This window comes from Vombatus ursinus, unplaced genomic scaffold (genome assembly GCF_900497805.2).
Source record: "Vombatus ursinus unplaced genomic scaffold, bare-nosed wombat genome assembly UNPS02014798.1, whole genome shotgun sequence".
NCBI lineage: Eukaryota > Metazoa > Chordata > Mammalia > Diprotodontia > Vombatidae > Vombatus > Vombatus ursinus.
The window spans coordinates 26279679-26293779 of NW_020954576.1; the positions used below are offsets into that span (position 1 = coordinate 26279679).

Sequence of the window (14101 nt, forward strand, 5' to 3'; positions counted from 1 at the left end):
TGTCTAAGACCATGTTTCAGAGCAGATACTCTACATTAGTAGAGGGTAGAAGGAGTTTCTTCACTGGGAATTTCCTCTATCAATGAAATCACACATCTGGTCCACATATCACATATTAGCTATATCACAGGACCTCACTGGCAGTCATCTTGTCTTGTCCCTTGATATCAAGTTGGATTCAAATATAATACTGATGAAAATATTTCTTGAAGAAACTCAACAAAACATCTGTGACAATCCCAAGTTGCATGAAAGATTAGATAAACTTTTAGTTTAGAGTTCAGAGTGCCACGTAGGTCCCCAAACTTAATTGCCAATTGTCCCCAAAGAACTCTGGTCCCCTTGGCCAGCTGAAATCTCTACTTTATTCCTGCCTCTCCTTTAGTAATTTGTAATCTGGCTTCTGCTCCTACTACTTTTTATACTGAAGCTGCTCTCTCCAAAGATCGTCAGATTATGAAATCCTACAGCTTTTCCTCAACCATCATGCACCTTAATATTCTCTCATGACTTGGCTTATGAAACCACACTCTCCTAGTGTTTTCTCTCTAACCACATCTCTCTCTCCTTTGCTGGCTCCCCTTCTTCTCTGTCCTTTTATATCGATGCTGTCAGAGTGGGGATCACGTTAGAATCTCATTCAAAGTAGTTCCTATTCATTCAGAGGAAGGTGACAAAATGTGTGACAAAATGATAAGCCAGTGCGTGAACAACACCTACAAACAAAAGACAATGTCAAGCAGAGAGTCATTAATGATAAGCCTTGATATTAAGTATACTATTTCCATGCAACAATGACAACCCAAAAGCCAATGCTAGAAATCTACAAAATACCAAGTTCAGGAAGCTAGGCAGAAAAAAACATGACTTGAGCTCTGGCGCTGGGTTTAAGGTAAAGATGTGGTTTAAGAGAACAATATGGCAGGAGTAGACAATATTTCAATTCCCTTTGAGTAAGCCGATATTGCTGATATTATTATAGGTCTGACAACGTTGAATACAATGGAAGCATTACTTCATTATCTAACATACTCATATCTCATATGTATAAATCCTACCACATCACATTTGTCCTTTTATCTATGTGCATTTGGAGGTTGAAGGGATCTTAGAGGCCACCTGGTACAGTCCCCTCATGTTATACATGTTAGGGGGAAACTAAGGCCCAGGGGGGATTATAGTGCCTAACTCAAGGCTATAAAGGGAAGAAGTATATTTCTTGCCTCAAGTCAAGTTCATTATTCATTCTGATCTAAAGATTTTTTTTTTGGTGTATTCTCACACATAGCCATCTTGTTCTTTGCTGTTTTTTTTAATAGTATTTTATTTTTTCCCCTGTTACATGTTAAGAAAATTTTTAGCATTCATTTTGACAAGATTTTAAATTCAAAAGTTTTCTCCTCCCTCCCCTCCCCTCTCTTCTGAAAATGGTAGGCAGTTTGATATAGTTTATTCATGTGCTATCATGTAAAACTTATTTCCATATTTGTCACAGGTGTGAAAGAAACAGATCAAAAGGAAAAAAAAAACCATGAGAAAGAATAAAGTAAGTGAAAAAAATATGCTTCAATTTGCATTCAGAGTCCACTAATTCTTTATCTAGATGTAGATAGCATTTTCCTTAGGGAGTCCTTTGTACTTGTCTTGGATCAGTGTGTTGTTGAGAAGAGTTAAATCATTCATAGTTGATCATCACACAACATTGTTGATACTGTGTACAGTGTTTTCCTGGTTATACTCATTTCATTTGGCATCAGTTCATGCAAGTCTTCCCAGGTTTTCTGAAACCTGCCTGTTCACTTCTTATTGCACAATAGTATTCTATTATATTCATATACCACAGCTTGTTCAGCCATTCCCCAATTGATTGGCATCCCCTCAATTTCCAATATTTTGCTACCACAAAAAGGGCTGCTATAAATATTTTTGCACATGTAGGTCCTTTTCCCTTTTTTTCTGATCTCTTTTGGATACAGACCTAGTAGTGATGTTGCTGGATCAAAGGGTATACAGTTTGGTTGCCAAATTGCTCTCCAGAATAGTTGGTTCAGTTCACAACCTCACCAACAGTGCATTAGTGTCTCAATTTTCCCACAACTTCTCCAGTATTTATCATTTTCCTTTTCTGTCATATTAGCCAATCTGATAGGAGTGAGGTGGTACTTCAGAGTTGTTTTAATTTGCATTTCTCTAATCAAAAGTGATTTAGGCCACTTCGTCATATGCCTATAGATAGCTTTGATTTCTTCATCTGAAAACTGCCTGTTCATATCCTTTGACCATTTATCAATTGGGGAATGGCTTGTATTCTCATAAATTTGACTCAGTTCTCTATATATTTGAGAAATGAGTCTTTTATCAGAGAAACTTGCTGTAAAGATTGTTTCCCAGCTTTCTGCTTGACTTCTAATCTTGGTTGGATTGGTTTTGTTTGTACAAAAGCCTTTTAATTTAATTAATTTAATTAATTAATTTAATCAAAATTATCTGTTTTATATTTTGTGATGCTCTCTATCTATTGTTTGGTCAGCAATTCTTCCTCTACCCATAGATCTGACAGGTGGACTATTCCTCGCTCTTCTAATTTGTTTATAGTGTCACCCTTTATGTCTAAATCATGCCAAAGGTCTGTTATATATGACTTCTCTAATATTCTATTTATCTCCTTAGTTACTTTCTTGTTTATTTTTTGGTTGGATTTATCAAGTTCTGAGAGGTGATGGTTGAGGTCCCCCACTAGCATAGTTTTGCTGACCATTTCCCCACATTGATGTATAATGCTTAATTTTGCTGGGTAAGTGATTCTTGGTTGTAGTCCTACCTCTTTTGTCTTCCAGAATATCATGTTCAGCTGCCAAGTCCTGTGTGATCCTGATTGTGACTCCTCAATATTTGAATTGTTTCTTTCTGGTCACTTGTATTTTTTCCTTGACCTAATAGTTCTAAAATTCGGCTATAATCTTCCTTGTAATTTTTATTTTGGGATCTGTTTCCTGAGATGAGTGGTAGATTCTTTCAATTTCTATTTTGCTCTCTGGTTCCAGTACATCAGGGCAGTTTTCCTTGATAATTTCTTGAAAGATGCTGTCTAGGTCCTCCTTTGGATTATGGCTTTCAGGTAGTCCAGTGATTCTGATATTGTCTTTCCTGGATCTATTTTCCAGGTCAGTTGTTTTCTCCATGAGGTATTTTACATTTCTTCATTCTTTTGAACTTGTTTGATTGATTCTTGATGTTTCATAGAGTCATGAGCTTCAACTTGCTCAATTCTAACTTTTAAGGTGTTATTTTCCTCAATTAGCTTTTGTACTTTGTTTTCCATTTGAAAAGTTGTACTCTTTAAGGAGCTGTTTTCTTCAGTGGATTTTTGTATCTCCTTTTCCATTTGGCCAATTCTACTTTTTAAGCAGTTTTCCAAGCTGTTGACTCTTTTTTCATAATTCCCTTATATCACTCCCATTTCTTTTCCCATTTTTCTTCTACCTCTCTTATATGATTTTTAAACCCCTTTTTGAGTTTTTCCATGAGTTCTTTCTGAGCTTGAGACCCACTTCCCTTTTGCCTTTGGGTTTTTGCCCATAGATGTTTTGACATTGTTGTTTTCTTCTAGTTTGTGTCATGGTCTTCCCTGTCATCATAATAACTTTCTATGGTCAAGATTTTTTTTTTGTTGTTGTTGTTTATTGCTCATTTTTTTTTTTGGCCTTTTTCCTTTCTTTTAAATTTGAGCTCTGCAAACGAGGTGGAAGGGGCACTGTCTCAGGCTTCTTCTGCCGGGGGCTGCAGGCCTTGGCTGTTTACTTGGTGCTGTGTTGATGTTGCCCTGAGGCCCCTGGGGGACCCTTGTGTCTGGTGCTATGCTGAGGGGGTGGGGTGGGGATTGGTTGGCACTGCTGGAGGCTGTAGGGATCTGGCAGCTTACAGGGTGCTGAGCTGGGGTCCTAGTGGTGGTGTCTGGCATGTGCTGAGGCCCAGTGGGTGTTTCTGTGTTTCCCTGGGGCTATCCTGAAGCACATGGAAGTCTAACCACTGGAGGATTCCTGTTTTCCCTGGGATGTGCTGAAGCATGTGGTAGTCCTTGGAGTTGGAATCTGCCAGTTCCCCTGGCTATGCTAAGGCATGTAGGGGTTCCTGGTGTTGGCATTTGCCTGCTCTACCTCACTGGGGTTCAGGATTTCCTGCTGGTTTGCTGGGATGCATCTTGTCCTGGAACGCACTCCCTTTTACCTGAGTGACACAGACCTTCCTTGTTGATCTCCTAAGTGTCTTGGGCTAAACTATTGTTTCATTCCATCTTTTTGCTGGTTTTGCTGTTCTAGGATTTGTTTTGGGGCATAATTTTATGGTTGTTTGGAGGTGAATATGGGAAAGCTACAGCAATTTACAGCTTACTCTGACATCTTGGCTCCTCCATTTTGCTTTTTGTACTGCATTTTTTCCTATGTGTGTTTTAACTTGTCCTTATTATACTTTATTTTGTGAGCATCTGGACTTTATGGGCACATCTTTATTAAATTTCTTTTATTATATTTTCCTTTTCTTTTGTGTTAATGGCATTTTAAAATGGAACTTTTTCTTTGGGAGGAGGGGAGATTAGCCAATAAACATTTACTAAGGGCTTACTATGTGCCAGAAACTGTGCTAAGTACTGGGGATAAAAAAAAAAAAAAAACAACCAAAAAAGTACAGCCCCTGCCTTCAAGGAGTTTTCAGTCTAATGGGGGAGAAAATATGCAAATAACTATGTACAGATAAGATATATATGTATATGTGCATGTGTACATATATGTTTGTATGTATGTGTATATACATACATACATACATACATATATATATATATATATATATGTATGTATATATGATAATCTCAGACAGGGAGAGGGAAGAGAGGAGAGAAGCCAGGAAAGGTTTCCTCCAGAAGGTTTGCTGAATTTTGAAGGAAGCCAGGAAATCTTGGAGTTGGAGGTGAGAAGGGAGATCATTCCAAGCCTAAGGAACAGTCAGTGGAAATGGGCAGTGCTAATAAATAATATGAAATGATGCTGTACTTGGTTCCATGGTTATCGTCAGCCAAACTCCCATTAGTCATATCTGATTCTGCCTCTTCTGTCATTCCCACATTCAATCAATTGACAAGTCTCATCAATTCTAATTGTGCAATATTTTTTAACTCCACTTTTCTCCTTTCTACTCACAATGAAACCACTCTAGTTTAGGTCTTAATTATGTTGGCTGTTCAACTATAAGCTGCCTAAATGATCTCAATCTGCCCTTCATACCCTGGCCTGAATAATCTTCCAATCTCACTGCTCTGATCGTGATTTCATGTTACTCCTCCACTCAAAAGCTTTTCATGGCTCCCCATTGTCTCTTCGACTTTTTAAAATTTATTTTATTTTATTTTATTTTGTTTTGTTTTATTTTATTTTTTTGACTAGGCAATGGGGTTAAGTGACTTGCCCAGGGTCACACAGCTAGTAAGTGTTAGGTGTCTGAGGTTGGATCTGAATTCAGGTCCTCCTGAATCCAGGGCTGGTGCTCTATCCACTATGCCACCTAACTGCGCCTACCCATTGTCTCTTAAATAAAGTATAAATGTCTGAATCTGACATTCAGGATCTTGTCTCCATCCTATCTCTCTAGCTTTATGTAACAGGATTCTATTTTACATATTCTAAACTCCAGCAAAAGTGAATTTCTCTTTCTTTCTCATTCTTATTCAAAATTGTTTTTATCTCTGTGTTTGCTCACACTGTCCCTGATGCTTAGAATGTCCTCTATTTAACTGCAGCCTGCCTGCCTCAGCAATCTCCATCTTCTGAAATCCATTCTTTCAAAGTTCAGTTCTTGAGGTGTTTTCTGTGAAGCCTTCCTCAACTTCACCTCCTCCAGATGAAAATGATTCCTCCCTTTTTTTTCCAAATTTCTCATTACTTTGTGCCTAGCTTCTTTACATTTATCACGTTTTTTTTTTCTTTTGTTCAGTCATTTTTCAGTCCTGTCTGACTCTTCATGACTCCATTTGGTGTTTTCTTGACAGAGATGCTGGAGTGGCTTGCTATTTGCTTCTCCAGCTCATTTTCCAGATGAAGAAACTGAGGCAAACAGAGTTAAGTGACTTGCTCAGTGTCATACAGGTAGTTAAGTGTCTGAGGCCAGATTTGAACTCAGGGAGATGAATCTTCCTGGCTCCAGGCCTAGTACTCTATTGTGTCACCTAGCTGCCCCACATTTATCATACTGTCCCTTTTATTACTGTGTGTTTTTTTTGGCATACATATCATTTCCTTATAGTAGATTAAGACTATGTTCTGTGTCACAACTATTTTTGTATCCCTAGCACCTTGAATGTAGATGGAACTTGATACATTTTTATTGAATTGAATTGAATAGGTCCTCATCATATAAGCTTCAAATAAGTTATTTATATCAATCAAATTAAGTCCAGGCATTAGTATAAAAATTATACTGCACTTACACCAGAGAAATCTGAAATGTGTAAATTTGCTTCAGTCTCTATATCCTTCTTTGTTTTCTTTTTAGTGCCATAATGTACAAATTTTCTCACTGATGATGACAATAATCCATCAGACCATTCCATACTGTTCAGATCCATTTGGCCATAGAGTTCACCAAGAGTAATGCACTTTGGATTTAAAGTGAAAATCTCTATTTTCCCTCTTTTTCCTGTGACCTATAACAAACCAATATTTGTTTTAGAAAATCAATGAATACATAGACATAGAAGAAGTTATAATTTGTTTATTTCTATTGCAATTAACATTTGTTGGCAAAATGGACAGTATAGACTTTGGGCCTAAGTTCAAAACACAATTCTTCATAAAGAGTAGACCCTAGAGGATACCACTAGTACAGCTGGAAGATAAATTAAAAACCACATGCTTACTAAAACTAATTAGAGTATACAATATAAGAACATTTTGGAAATTCCCTAAATAATCTTCCACAAAAAAAAGAACAAAACCATGAACAGAAAAAAACACACATAATATATTCTTTTCTAATACAATTTGTCTGTATAAATATTATCCAAGGAGCCCCTGAATTATGAACCAAAGACAATAAGTGTCCTAAAATAATCCTCCTAAAAATATCTTGTCTTCTTTTCCACAAGGACTTTCCTAGTGGCATATCAACTATATAACACTGACATTAACCCTGCTGTACCACACATCCTTCTCACCTCTATTTTCAGTAATCTCCATGTTTCTCTACTGTATTTTCATCACTTGAAGTTGAAGAGATTGCAATATTTTTGAAACGGAACAAGTAAACCCACCTGACATAATGGTATTTTGAAGTCATTTTCTCCAACCTAACAACTTGCAGACACCCTGTATAATACTGTGAGACCAAGAACCCTACATCATTACTTTTGTTTATTAAAAAAAAAAGATTTATATCTTTTGACCTTTGATCCTTACAATGACCCTGCATGCTAGGTATTACAAAAGTTTTATTTCCATTTTACAGATGAGAAAACTGAGGTTCAGAGAGGTAAGTGACTTGCTTAGGATATATCAGATAGTGTCAGAAGCAGGATTTGAACCCAGATCTCTCTTGACTCCTAATAACACTTCCTCCACTACACTGGACTACCTCACAAACTCAAACATGCATCCTTGACCCAATTTTATCGTGCTCATTGAAACCTCTTATTCAAACCCCAAAAGCTTCCTTCAATTTTATTACCAAATTGTCATTCTTCTCCAATGCTTAAATAAAACTGAATCTTGTTTACTTGTTTACTGTCAACTTAGATAAAGGAAACTTCCTTCTCACATACTGAGTTTCCTTTTGACATCATCTGTCTAGAAGCCAATTATTCATAAAGTCTTGGGAAAAAAAACCCAACAACTTCTAAAATGAATTAACTAACAATTTCTGTCCTGTGGGAGGTTGAATATAAGATAAACAACATTATAAACAGATTAAAAAGATGATATTAAAAAATCAAAAAGAACATTATTTAAGTTCAGAGGAAAGCCAAGCTACACGGTGAATACATGCTTGAGAAAATGCTATATAACCTGAAATTGGGAAACTGAACCATGAGTCTATTATGGAAAACTGAGGCATGGGAACCTGCAACCAAAATGTGATCATGCTAATTCATTAAAAATAATGCTTAATGACAAAATATTATACAGAATTAACAACTTTATTAAAACACATACTAAAAAATTATAGCTTGATGTAAATGTACACACATACACACACAACTGATAAACAATTGTACTTACAAATTCAATGCCAATAATTCACCGATGCATTGGATTACTTGGATTTTCCTTGTGGGAAGTACTGGGCAGTGGCTAAAGAGTTAGCCTGAGACTTGACAAAGGTCATATTCCTGTATTCCTATAAGGTAGGGGCATTCATGCATCTCAACCTTTTTATCTTTTTAATAGGGTGCTAAAAATATTTTCCTTGCCTAAAATATTTCTTTTGTATGTCTGAGAGGCAGGAAAGGATATGGGAAAGAGGTATAACAAAAAACTACTTAATCTACCTTATAGACAGATGTCCAATACAACAAATTGGAAGCTTCTTCCTATGGAAAATGGGGACATGAAGTACAGAGTGCTATGGCGCCCATCTACCCCATTGTCCCAAAGTGGTAAGCATGGAGTTATAGGGCAGGATGAAAGGGCTACTGAGGGTTGTGGTTCTTTCTCCATCTTCCTCATCTGCTTGATAAGCCCTTTTCTTCTCACTTCTCATCTGTTTCAGGGAGTTAGTACCTATGAAGACTTCCAATAGATCAGCCCAGAATGAGCCATGGTTAACACTTGTGAGTAGAGCCTTGTTTTTGATCATGGCTTACATGGAAGGTTGGGGACACTATGAAGCCAGGAATGAATACTGACAGAAAGAGAGAAGGCATCTAGGCTGGCCCTTATGTCTCACCACTTCCCTACCATGACCAGCTGATTCATGCCACCTTCTACTGGTAAGTTCTTCCCAGAACCTCCATTTTTAAAAAGAGCTCAGACCAACTACCCTTCTTTCTCTGGCCTTTGCCACCATGCCTTCCACCTTATGTCCCTTTACAGTTTTCTTTCATGCGTTATTTTCCCTCTTCAAAATGTATGCTCCTTGAGGGCAGGGATTTAATTTTTTCCTATATTAGTACTTAGCACAATGCCTGGAACTAACAAATGCTTCTTGACTTGGTTTCACTTCTCCAAGAGACCAGACAGAATCAATGAATTGGAGAATTTTAGAACTGCAAGGGATCTCCACAACCATCTATCACAACACCTTGGTTTTACAGATACAGAACAGGCAAACAGAAAAAAACGTTCAGTTAGTTATGAGTAGCAGCTGTGCTTTGAAGAGAGGAGAGGAGATGTTGCCTAAAGTCTAACTGAATTTTGATAGGCGAAGAGGAAGAAAGAGAAATGAGATGTCTGACATAACCAAATAGAGGTGAAGCTAAGGAGCTTTGAGTTGAAACATTGGTTATATGATACAAAATATATGCACATCACTCAGGATAATTGGGGGGGGCATCTGATTGGATATGAATTAAGGAAGTTGTGCATGCTAAACTCTTAAGGGAATCCTATTAAATATTTCATGTATTGGTACTCTTACCTGTGGAGTCCCTTCCTGTTTTGCAGGTCTAGATGTGCTTAAAGTTGGTAAAACAATTAAAGCTTTTTCTAAAATTTTTCTTATTGTAGTCTTCCCTCCTCCTGTGGGGCCTACTAACATCACACCAATACAAGCCTAAAAATCAAATTGCAAAGATTAGCGCCTTCCTAAAATGTGAAAGTCCCATTTTACTTATATCCCTTCAACATAATAAATATTTTCTCAATGTAAATGCTAATGATTAAAACCAAGTACTTTCTGAGCAGACGAGTTTCTTCAAGTAAAGCATTTAAATAACACCTTGGGAAAATATATATGTAATCACAGTCTCAATAAAATTCTAAATCATTGGGAAAAATGGTCAAAAAGTGATTAACTATGGAAAGGAATAGATTCCTATTTAAGTTCCTGATTCTATGACTGTTTCCAGAATTAGTCATACCACAAACATTTATTCAAGCACGCTATGTACAACGCACTATGATGAACTCTAGAGAAGATTAAAATATAAATAAGACAAGTTTCACGTGAAATGAAATGAAAAATCACTTATTAAGCCATTAACAAGGATTAAGTCTTTGTACCAGGCGCTGTGCTAAGTATTGGCAAAACAAATACAAGCAAGCAGCATTAAAAAATAGCAAAAGTAACTCCATTTTGCCCTTTATCTACGATTTTGTGAAGTTAATTCTCAATTTCATGTAAGTCACCTGATTCTGGAGAAGTTACAAGATTACTCCCTTTCCCAACTATCTTCTGACTTAAGGAATGTCACATAACTACCCTTCTCCCTCTCACCTCAGTTTCTCTTGATCGCCCCCAGGTGGAAACCAGGTGTCTCAATCCCTACCTCCTGTTTTTTACTCCCTCCAAACTGGTTCCTACACAATTAATAAACCGTTTGGTGGAGTGAAAAACCGAGAGTCTTGGGGCCCTATTTGTTTCTGAAACAGCAAAGCTAAATAAATAGTTGTCTGGATGTAACGACTTGGTATTTTTATTCCACCATAACACTTGTTTATATTCTAATAGGAAATTACACACACACACACACACACACACACACACACAAACACACACATATGAGAGCTAGAGTTATTGGTATGACTTGGGAATGAAAGGAAAGCAGGTATGGTAGAACCAGGATTATTTAGGAAAAGGAGAAAGCCTATAAATTAGAGCTCAGGGATAGGAGGCTAAGTGTCAAGGGGAGGAGGGTGAGGAAGGGGCCAAGAAAGGAGGTATGGCTTGAATATGGATTATCAAAAAAACAAAAAACAAAAACAAAACCAAACCAAACAAAAACCTCAAAACCAAGCAACCAACCAAACAAAACAAAATAAAAAAGCTCTCAGGATACTATAGTGTCCATCTCTTTCCAGACATGTTCTTACTACGAGATGATGCACATATTCTTATCTTTGACATTGTTGAATGGTTTTCTTTCAAGGCATTTTCAATCACAGAACTGAACTGGGCAAATATATCCATAACCCAAGTTTTATATGGTAGTTAAGAAGTTGTAAAGCCAGCACAAGCACACCTTACCCAGCAATACCCATTTCAACTCTTTTGATTCCCGTAACCCTGTTCAACATGCTGAATAAAGCAGGATTGAGCAAAAACTGATTCAAGTATAAGGACATAAAATCTGATAATATATCTGATGACTTAAAGAAAATTTCCATTCCCTTCCAACCCGTGCTTAATAGAAGACGTGACAGCATCCTACAGATCATAAAAGACTAGGGAAAAGAGGAAGAAAAAAATGAAGAATTGTAGCCACTGCTAAAAGATGAGAAGCTGGAATTCAGAGGGAGAAGAACTCTACAAAAATGTACTATAAGAACTTTAATTAATGCTTAGTACTTTTACATGACAAGAGAAGTCCCTTTGTGGTCAGGATCTCTGGGCTGTGGACTTTTTCTGGAGTGAGCAAAAGGATGATACTGGCAAGGGCTGGATGAGATAATGCCTGCATGCACCATAAGGAAGGTACTTACATATAAGAAGACTAATACGGCCTCTGGGTGGTAGAGTTAAGTTATGAACAATCCTGTCCCTGGGACTAAGCTGAGTTACCAGTGGGACAACACGAGGTTGTAGATGTCTTGTGAAAGTTTCATGTAAATCAACAGTGGCTTATTAAGCATCTTCAACATGTTTAGCAGGCATTCTGTGGGATCTAAACAAAGTATAAGCCACATCTCTTTCCTTAAAGGATAACGTTAGCTAGGGAGATAAAATGAAACTGCATAAAACAAGAGAAACAATAAGATGCTAAACTGCCCAGATACTTAACTATATGTACGATAGGGCTTCAACAAAGAGAAGAACATAGTGTATGGACTGAGTTACTTGGAAAAGTTTTCATCAGAGCAAATAGTGCTTAGCATTTAAAAAGATGAATAGAAGGTGTTCTGGGTTGAGGGAAGGGATGAAGCAAAAATTTGGAAACGTGCATAGTGTGTGGAAAATAGCAGGGACTAGACGCTAGTCTAAGGTAAAGGTGCCTATTTAAAGTAGAAGGTGCCTTTGGAGGTCCTTAAACTGAAGACAACATAAAACTCCTTGAGCACAGGGTTTGTTTCATTTCTTTCTTTGAAAACTCACTGCCTAGAACAATGTGTGCTACATTTTGGCCTCCTTTATAAACAACAAAGGCAGTGTGATAGACCCCAAAAAAGAAAGACCATCTAAGCACGGCAAGTGGTTTCTTACCAGATAGACCATAATTTGCAATTCCAATTGGTTTTTATCTCCTATGTCAATTAAAAAAATGTTAAGTTTAATAATTTTAATTTTAATTATTAGATTAAATATTTTAAAAATTAATAGATATTTGTAGATTGATTGAGAGGCACGTAGTATCAGGAAGTATGACTGAAGTTTCTAAATGGAATAAAAAAGTAAAAACTAGAGGTGTATTTAGGGGGCAGTAGGAAGAAGAGGAATTGAGAGTAAAGAAGGAAAAGGAGCATGAAGTATAGGAAGTAGTAACTAAGAGATGAGGATAAGCAGGATAACGTGATGGAAAGGACAGCGGTGAAGATTTTCAAGAGGGATTTGGTAGTAAGCAATAAAATGCTGCAGAGCTCATAGTGAATGAGGACTCAGAAATGGTCACTGGATTGAATGATTGGGAGATAATGAGAGGACCTCTGAGAATGAACATTTCTGCAGAGTGGTGAAAGGAGAAGCTGTAGGCACAGAAGGCTTAAGTAGATGGGGAAGCTAGGTGGCACAGAGGATATAGTGCTGGCTCTGAAGCAGGAAGAGGAACTTGACACTAACTAGCTGTGGGACCCTGGGCAAGTCACTTAACCCTGTTTGCCTCAGTTTCTTCATCTGTAAAATGAGTTGGAGAAAGAAAGGGCAAACCACTCCAGTATCTTTGCCAAGAAAACCCCAAATGGGGTCATGAAGAATCTGACACAACTGAAAAATGACTAAACCACAAAGGAAATACAGGTAGCAGAGAGGAAACATTTATATGAGAAGTGAATGAGAGGAAGGGGAGAAATTTGATGGTGCCTGAAGGGATTTGTGGGTTTGTGGGCAAAAGAGAAGGAGTTGAGGATTTAGTGAAGGATTAGATGGAAGGGGGTAGAGGAAAAGGAAGAGTCAGTGTCTCTAAGATATCTTGGCTGTGAGACTGGAAGGAAGGTGGTACTACAAAAATAATGTTTTTTTTCATTTGAGAACTGCTGATTCATTTTTTTGACCAGTTATTTATTGGGGAATGGTTCTTCTTTGTATACTGAAATTGTTTGTGTTAATGACTGATGATTTAGATTCACAATAAATTGAAGTTTCTTTTAAAAAAATAAAGTAATGGGAAAACTAGAATTTGGGATAGTAGTAGAGATGATTTGTTTTAGATAAGTTGGTTTTGACATGGTGATGACATATTTAAATAGAAATATCCTGTTGACAGCTGTGAATAGAAGACTGTATTATATGTAAGAAATCAGGAATAAAGAATATATATGTTTAGCAATCAGTCATAGGACATAGGGACACCAAACCTTAGAGCTGGAAGTGAACTTAGAAGCCCTCTAATCCAGCCCTTTAATTTATAGGTGACGACATTTAAAGATCAAACTCCTAACATTTAAGACCCGATACCATTTGGCTCCTCTCTCCTCTTCCAGTCTTTCTTCTAAGTTATTGATGTTATAGCAAAATCAGATGACTCACTTTCCCTCAAACATCCACTAGATTTTCCCAGCCTCATATCTTTGCTCAAATGAGGCCTTGTGACTGTTATACAACCTCTATACTCATGAATTCCTTCTCTTCCTTCTCTACAGTAACTTTTGAAAAACTTTTTCTTTTCTCTTCAAGTCTCTAATGGCACCTTATTATAACAGGTGATAACCTCCTACCCCAGTTTCCTCAGCTCACCACCTCCATTCTTAACATTTCTCAGCATAAGGACTTATTCTTCCCTTTTTTTCTGGTCATCAATGAAGAAGGA

General features: G+C 37.2%; 1 protein-coding gene across 1 annotated transcript in view; it reads right to left on the reverse strand.

The window, feature by feature from the left end:
* Positions 1–14101, reverse strand: part of LOC114049395 (dynein heavy chain 14, axonemal-like) — a 343809-nt gene that overhangs the window by 193762 nt on the left and 135946 nt on the right. The window contains exons 36-37 of the mRNA XM_027870678.1: positions 9622–9756; positions 6479–6694 (exon numbers count right to left, since the gene is read on the reverse strand). Coding sequence (XP_027726479.1) covers positions 6479–6694; positions 9622–9756 — 351 coding nt within the window. The remainder of the gene's footprint in view (positions 1–6478; positions 6695–9621; positions 9757–14101) is intronic.